The sequence below is a fragment of the Haliaeetus leucocephalus genome, unplaced genomic scaffold (genome assembly GCF_000737465.1).
Source record: "Haliaeetus leucocephalus isolate CR32 unplaced genomic scaffold, Haliaeetus_leucocephalus-4.0 Scaffold450, whole genome shotgun sequence".
In the NCBI taxonomy this organism is placed as follows: domain Eukaryota; kingdom Metazoa; phylum Chordata; class Aves; order Accipitriformes; family Accipitridae; genus Haliaeetus; species Haliaeetus leucocephalus.
The window spans coordinates 10,844,315-10,852,808 of NW_010972886.1; the positions used below are offsets into that span (position 1 = coordinate 10,844,315).

The following is an 8,494-nucleotide window of genomic DNA, read 5'->3' on the forward strand; positions in this document are numbered from 1 at the left end:
TTCTGACAACAAGGATAGCATTACAGGACAAAGGTAAATTTTAGATCCATGGCACTGAACTTGTTACTACAGCTCTCGCAGAAACTAGCTACCCATGCTATGGACCTGCACAGGAGAGTTTCCCAGGCATAGTATTTTAATAAGAGCTGGCAGAATTTATCATTCATTTCAGCATTTTGGCTTGATTTCCAGCTCATGGCATTTTTCCATGAGCACTGACGTTTCTCAGGACTTTAATTGAAACTATCTAACAAATAAATTCTACATATATTTCAGCAACTACTTTGTAAGTACTTTACTACAAGCATTTGAAACTTGAGTTGCATGGATTAATTTTAATTGGAATAATTCCATAGATGGATGAGGGAAAGGGTCCCATGCAAACTTCTCCTTAGCTACACTATAAAGTATTACCAGTATAACTATTCCAGGAAGTCTGATGCTTCCCCGCCCCCCCCTTTTGTTGTTGGTTTGGTTTTGTTTGTTGGTTTTTTTTTTAGATCAGCGTGGTCTTACTGGTAAAAGCTCTAGTTTAAGCAAAATTTCTACTAATACTGTTCTGATGTGGAATGAGTTAAAGATGTTAGCACTCCTACACTGATAGTAACAGCACTGCAATTGGGTTTGTTTTCCCATTTTAACTACAACGGTACAGTTATAGCAGTAAAAGTTTTCTAAGAGTGGATAGGGTGTTACATCTTGTCACCTGTCATATTTTCTGAGAAGGATAGAAGGCTATCTTCCACCTTCACACAAAGGCTGATTCTTCTAAAAGATAACAAATTCAAGCACCCCACAATGCACCTCAGTGCCTTTCTGAAGGAGCCAAGCCTAGCGGCACAGTAAGTCTCTGGCACCATTTGCCTGCTAATAAATGCCAAGGATGCCACAGGTTCTCAAATGGAAGCTTTTGAGCTGGGAGTGAATTGACAATTTATTTTGGTCTAGAGTTTTGATCTGGATTTGATTCCCAAGCTAGAAACAAAATGTTCTACCTCATTCGTAGTAACCTAAACCATCTGGGTCTGGTTGTAGGCACAGCAATAGGATCTGTCCATCTGGCCTGATACCAAAACCCAAGTCTTCAAGACAAGGTACTGTTACGAAAACAGTTATCCTTTTGCTACACAGCTCTGCAACCTCAGGTCTGGGGACAAATTCAACTTTGCTCCAGGTAATAGCAACAGATACCCATACTGGCTCTTAGAAATGGCTCTCAGACTGCTCTCAACACACGGAAAACATACTCAGAGGAATGAGAGCTTCAAATAGGGCCACAGACAGAACCACAACATATGGGATCCCAAAGTTCAAACACATACAGGCAATTAATCTATCCGTATGTTGCGGAGTCCAGAAATAGCCTGAAAGTCATCTACAAGAAAGCTATCTGGGCAGAAGGAGATCCCAGACTGACAGCAGGATGGTGATACCATACTAATGAACTTTGTTTACCTAGTGCTGATATTAAAATAACACCTTTGACTATAAATTCCATAGCGCAGGTCTGAAATAGCTAAGGAACTGCCAGACTTGAAGTGAAGGAAACAAAGCCAGAGATCTGCTTCCTATACATTAATCCTGCCTCTCCTGGCATAAATCCTGAACCTCATTTGCATGGCACAGAAATCTCCACATACCATCATGATTCTTCTACATGGAGGCGTACAAAGGAGAGAAATAACCTGGGGAGCTGAAGTCACTACATGCAATACTTTGAAGGGATTTCAGAAGAGTAGGAAAAGGAGCATCACCAGGGTTAGGAGACATGGTACAGGGCCACAAGTGGTTTCCTGCCACGAAATGTCAACAAAGAACTTGTGGCTGCTCTGCTGGTGGTTCCCCCACCTCTCAAGTACTCTCTGGAGCAGGGGGCCACTTCTGGTTTCCGTGGTGTCATGCCATCCTAAAACATCTGGCCAGGGAGGCTGGCTCCAGTCTAGGCTGGTGGTGTGCTGGCAGCCTCTGGCAGAGAGGAGCCTGTGTGAGCTGTTCCCACTCCACTAGTTTTGGCAAGGTGGAGAAAGGAGCAAGCGGCACCCACCAGCATCCATGCTTTGAGCACTGATGCTCCTCAGCTGCTTAAGCCCCTCAGACCTGGAACTACTTCTTGGAGCGGAAAGCTGTCCCTGGTAGCTTCACACCACACCGCAACAAGCTTTCATCAGGCAGGTACTCAGGGCTAGACTGCAGGAGATAGGCTAGTACACACCATGTTCAGTTCTGATGTGCTGGGATCACAGCATCCTGCAAATGCTTCTTTGTATGTTTTCTACTTTTCTCCTTCACACCAGCAAACTAAATATAATTTAAATGAAAACAAATAACTGCACATCCCCAGCTGGGCTGCAGCATCAAAAAAACAAGTGAAAAAAGATTTACTCGCAGCACATTTCCTGGGTCTCTATGACATGTTCAATTTCGCCAATAAGTTCAAGCAATATGGAATAAACATAATTATAAATGCAGGCATCTTTATAAATAGCTAGAATTTTGTATCTTTGTGTTTATTGAGCTGTAGCTCAGCAAACAAAACTTATCTGTAAAGGTAAGGTTTAATGTGCATGTTTTGTCAAGAAACAGAACTACATGATGTATTCAAAACAGTAATAGAGCAATTACAGCAGAGATTTATAGTAGGGGAGTCTGACCTTCTTGTTTTACATTCAAATAATAAATGCTATGAAAATCTGACATGGTAATTATTTTATACCTCAAACAGAACACTCACCACCAACAAGCAGTCAGTTTGAATCTCTGGTAGAGAAGCAGCTCTACAGAAACTGGATTAGGGAGGTACTTGAGCCTGTGGTTTACATTATTCTTCTTGTTCATAGTTTACAGCTTTCACATGCATAAGCAAGTACATTTAAGTAACAGATTTTTTTGTTTGAGTTAGCCAGTTATAGCATTTGCTCCTGAGGCTACTTCTGCATCCAAGGCAGAATGCAAAATAAAAAAAAAAACCAAACCAAAAAAAGCATCATTTTGAAAAAAAAAATCTGAGGCAAACGCTCTCCCAGCACAGCAAAACTCTTATTAAATTCCACTAACATTTCTCTTGAGAGTAAATAGGAGCAAATGGGACTTCCTAGTATGTGCCCAGTGGTACACCTGGATTCCACCTGCACAGAGGTCCTGCTAAACGCAGATGGCTGCTCTCCCTGTGTCTCCCCAGTTACTTTCTTCCAGTGCTTTTCTGGAAAAGGGAGCTCTCCATCACCACCCAGCAGTGCACCTTCCCACAGCAGGATCAAACTCTTCCTGCTACTTAATTGCTTCCTCCCCTCAATTTAAACACATCAGCTCAGACTATCTCTTGGAAACTGAAGCATTTGCTTGTTGTGGTGAGATGACCTATTGAAATCTCAGTAGTTGCACAATTAGCATTTGCATGGAATTTACTTTTTCTTATCTTAGTAATACAAAATTGCAAGAGTGAAATCTAGAAAATTAAAGCTCTTGGTTTCCTCAAAAAACTTACATTGTACCTTCCGTTTCTAAGAGGTTTTTCTATTTCCATAATAAAGGATTACTTTTGCAAACAAACATCCTTTCCTCTAGGCCAGCACAAAACATAAAGCTAATTAATTATTAAACATGTATTAGTGCATGGAAACACTGCAGCCTGAGGCTTGATCTCAAGTCCTTGAACTCCAGTGGGTCCATGCAGGGAGACCCTGGCTCTCTTCTTCTGCTTTGCATGGGGTGCTCCACTGCTTCAGCATCTGTTTCCACACTGAAGCACGTCTGCACCCTCCATGCTGCCTTCAGCTAGCCAGAACTAACACTTCCATGAGCACTTGGGTTAGCAGCACATGTGCAGGTAACACAGGCTTGTTTATCTGCAAAGCATGGACCACCACGTATGTGCACAAATTGGCTGGTTAATATATATGCGCACACAGGCTCTGCGAGGAGCCTGGCTAAGAATTCACCTTTCTTCCTTTGTCTTTGCTACCTACATAAGTATGAGGGGAAAAGAAACAAGAAAGATATGTATGTATATAAACACATATCTATGAACACACATGCAGGCCCACATCCACAACCAGCATTTTTTACGTGCACAGAATCCCATCTGTCTACCACAGTGCATTCTGGCCACGCAGAAGCATATCCTGACACCTTAAATACCCAGCTAGGCAAACACCTCTTCTCCAGATTTAGGGGCTGATCTACACAGGAAGGGATTTTCAGGGCTTTAGCATATAGACCCCAAGATGAAATTTTCAGGATCCCTAAAGAAGATCCCAGCAAAGAGCTCCCAAAGCTGCAAACCCATTATTCTGCCTCCTGGTCTGCCTTTGACACCACATCAAGTCCCAGCTCACAGGCTCCCAGCCTCTTAGATGCAGAACTGGGCTGCTGCAGTCTGGCTTCTTTATATGTTAAGTTTTGCTTTTGATAAGTCCATATTTATGCAATGTAAAAAAACCCAAAAAACCAAGCTCCCAACGTTTCATCCAGAAATTCCTGGCCAGGTCTAGAAAGCTTGGTCCTCAACCAGCAGCCTCCTAAGCAAAAACGGGAAGCAGAAAAGTCACAGCTGTAAGAGGTACCTTGGGTTTTGCAAGATTTAGAGGGAGAGGTGATCAGGTGATACATCAAGGAAAAAACAGACCAGCTTTGTGGAACACAAAATTGTCCATGTTTTGAAACCTATGTTTGGTTCTTATTTTAAAAGCTGAGGCCACTGAATGCTAACTGTTTAAAACCCTTCACTTCAGTGCTACCACAAGTGGGATATTTAGCTATGGCATTTTGTAGATTGTCTCGGTCTCATTGTTGCTGATGAAATGGAAAGAGATGTCTAAACTCTGATCTCCAATTAGGAGACCTTTCCAAATGCTTCTTCCAACTCCCCTTGTTCGAAATAAATTAAGAATTGCAAGGCAAGGTTAGAAAGCAGCTTTTTTCAGCCTGCATTAAGATACGTATTCTGGTGGCAACCATGCCAGGAGGCAAATAAAATAAAGGGGCAGGGGGGGAAAAGCTGTTCCTGTTGCAGTTCTCACAATTTAACATGTAGCTATTAGGGGGGCATCCTCATGACTCCTGAATGCTTGAAGGTGGTAAGGCTAACCATTTTAAGAAAAGAATATGCTTTATCACAGTTTCTCTTTTACCAGGAGTACATAGAATCAATTTTAGCAGGTACAAATGGATTGAAAAATTGCAAATGTTAAAAAAAAAAGTCAAAGAGCACAATCGGAGTTACAAAGAGGTCTGTATTTGGGATTAATTCAGGGAAAGTTAAAGAAAAATTGACCAGTGTTTTTGAGACTCTGTAACATGTTAGGATCCTAGATCTAAACACAGGCACCTGTTTACATAACTATCAAGCCTTTCTTAATCAAATCATCAAGCACTGAATTTAAAGTACACATTTTAGCCCACCTGAAGTCTTGCAGTGGTTTCAGAATGATGGTAGGAAGCATGGCCAAAGAAATCAATTAGTAAGTGCATTGCACAGTTCATAACATTAATCCTCAAGGCAGTACTTTCTCTTGTATTTCTTCAGAAATCTGCTGTTCAGTAAATATAATATGCACTTGCTCAGAGATTGTTTGTTATTACGAAAAAACATGCACTAAAAATATGTAATTTAAAAATCAGCTCTCATAAAGTCATGTTAAGATAGATCCGTGATACATAGCACACATAAAAGAAATCATGCTCATATATGTCTTAAATCCACACACAGAAAAAAGCTGAACACCCTTGTGGTCCTACTAGGAAAAGTCCCTGTGTTGAAATAAAGGTGACTATTTCCAGACAACAGCTCTTCTCCAATATGGGTAAAGGTAACTGGATTTGGTTTAAGTAAATAACTCATTATATTATCCAAACAGTATGTGTGGTTGAATTATGCAAAGATCACTTCTCCTTGTGGTATAATTTGGGGGTTTTTTTGGTATTTTTTGAATGTTTCATTAGACAGCTTATCTACACATCGTACTTTCCCCCAAGAGTTTACCACTAACAGCTCTGTTTCTATACACACACAGAGCCATGTTCAACTTTCTGCACTGTTGTTATTGCCATGAAAGCTGAGTCTGCAGACTGTAAGCAGAGATGCTAGACAAGCCTGATGATAGCAAAACAGATTAGGAGACTCTTCAGTTCAGCAATACTGAAGAGACACTGGAGTAGATGGCACAAGTTTTATTAACAGCTGACTATTGCCACGCAAGCCCCGTTACAGATTTCCCCTGCAGAACGGAGATTGCTATCAGCCTCTCATGGATTATCCTCCGACATAGACAGCTAAATACCAAACCCTACAAACTTCTCTATTCCCTAAAATTACTGTCTTGCAGATAGTAGAGCGCTATTTCCTCGTGCATTTGTGGAGGAGGGGTGGGAGGCTTTCTAGCTTTTCAGGGACTGGGATGATGTAACCCAGAAACCTCTTGGGACAGAATGTGCTCAGTACAGGAGCCACCGCCACCATCTGCCCCCCCAGCCCCTGCAAGCACACGCACATCACGCCACAGCTCTGCTAGGCTTCATTCCTAGAGACTCCACGGGAACAGCCCCCCCTGTGGCATGTGCTGGAAAGCAGGTAGTTTCCCCTCGCACACCTGGGGGACTTTCCTCCAGCTCTCTGCTGAGACGAGCTACAAGACTTAGTTCCATGAAGAATCTGTATGTCTCCTAATGTGCCCAAAGCACCCTGGGGAAAGGCATGGTGGAGGGGAGAGGATTCTAACAGCCCTGAAGCCGCATTTCTTCATCCTACAAAATCCACTCTCTCCCTCACGTGGGTCACAGGATCATATGAAAGCATCTAACAAAAGTAATAAGAAATTCAGCTATGCAGAAAAGTACCCTGCCCTCCTCATAACGGCTTATCTGTCAGATATCCCCAGGATACTAGGGAGGGAGTACAAACAGTAAAGGAATAAAAAGGAAAAACTGTTGACCAAAGAGCCACATCTAAATTTCATGTAATAATACCTAATCCCCATAATGTATCCTTTCCCAAGGGCATCAGCAGCCCAGCTCTGTCACTATCAAGACAAGGCTGTGAGCCCAAAACAAAAGCATCTTAGCAGCAGCAGGAGTTGGCTGTGGTCAAAGCAACAATGATCTTGACCTCGTTTCTCTAATGAGTTCCCACTGGAGTTGAGACAAGGCAGCCCGAGGGAGGGAGTCTCACTTCATATGTTTTTGGTTTTTTTTTTTTAAATCAAAGTCTTAAGCCACTTCACCCATCCAAGGCCAGGGTACCATTCTCATTCATTTCCTTAGAAGTAGAATCAGGCTCTCATTGCATAACTACCAGGGAAAGAAAAAAATAAAACCAAACAAGCAGCAGCAGCAATGCTCACAGCTTGCTTTTCCCTCCACACTCCTCCAAGCCAAGTGCTGCCTGGGCATTGTCTGTCAGGAATTGTATTGACCAGGACACTACTAGCCTCTCCCTGTCTTCACCCTAGATCTGACTGTACCCTGAAATAGTTAGTGGTCTAATTATTATTTGAACAGGAGAGACTTCTAGTGGAGCTAGGCTCCCCAGGAGCCAGGAAGAGACTCCCTGCCACTGTGGCTACCTCGGATTTCCTGGGACCTCGGGATAGAAAACAACCTCCAATGGCACTTGGAAGTTTCCCAACTTACGTTCATTAGTGACAAGCACAGATTGCTTATCATGCTTAATATTAAGCAGCTTCTTCAGCCTGGAGGCATCCTGTTTCTCAATGAGAATAACAGGGATATTAAGAAGCCACCAGCCTCACAAACTTGAGTGTCAAAACCCCTACGAAATCTTCCATTCAAATTGCGTGCAAGCTTCTGCATAGAGATGCGGCTTTATTTTTTTTAAGTGCTCCGAGCAGTTTCAATTACAGCCGTGCACAGGAAGCCCTGGGCGGCCCCAGCCGCTCCTGCGCTCGCAGGATGGGAGCTCAATTGGAGGATGTTTACACAGCAAGTCAAAAGGCACCGAGCTGCCATGTGGGAAACTCCTCTGCTTTCCAGTCCAAGAAAATCACCCTTTTGGGCCACTACCGAAGTGCACTCGCAACGGCTCTTGGCACCGCTACTCCTAAAAATCCCCTCGGAAAGGGGAGTTATTAACGCGGGGACAGCCAGGACGCGACCCGCTCCGTCCCTTCTCCCCACGTAAGTCGCGGGCAGGACCCTACCGGGGGCCACCCCCGCGCCGCCGGGATGCTCACGGGCGGACGCCGCATGCCCTCAGCCCAACGTGAAGGGCAGGGCACGGCACGGCACTGCCACCAATCGCCTCCGCGCACCTCCCCATCGCCGCGAGCCTGCGCGGGGGCTTACCTTCCGCACCCTACCGAAGCCGTGCTCCGCCGCCACCCGCTCGGCCTCCGCCTGGCCCCCGCCGCGCAGCTCCACCAAGAAATGGTTGGTGTAGACGGCTCCCCGGGCCGGGGCGCCGAGGAAGAGGAGGAGGAGGAGGAGGAGGGCGCCCCGCAGCAGCGGCGGCCCCGCCGGCATGGCCCCGCACTGCGCGCCA

General features: G+C 44.3%; 1 protein-coding gene across 1 annotated transcript in view; it reads right to left on the reverse strand.

Annotated features, from left to right (window-relative positions):
* The window catches only part of PCSK2 (proprotein convertase subtilisin/kexin type 2), a 107,937-nt gene extending 99,462 nt beyond the window's left edge, over positions 1 to 8,475 (reverse strand). Inside the window, exon 1 of the mRNA XM_010575053.1 lies at positions 8,299 to 8,475. Coding sequence (XP_010573355.1) covers positions 8,299 to 8,475 — 177 coding nt within the window. The remainder of the gene's footprint in view (positions 1 to 8,298) is intronic.
* Positions 8,476 to 8,494: the final 19 nt, after the last annotated feature.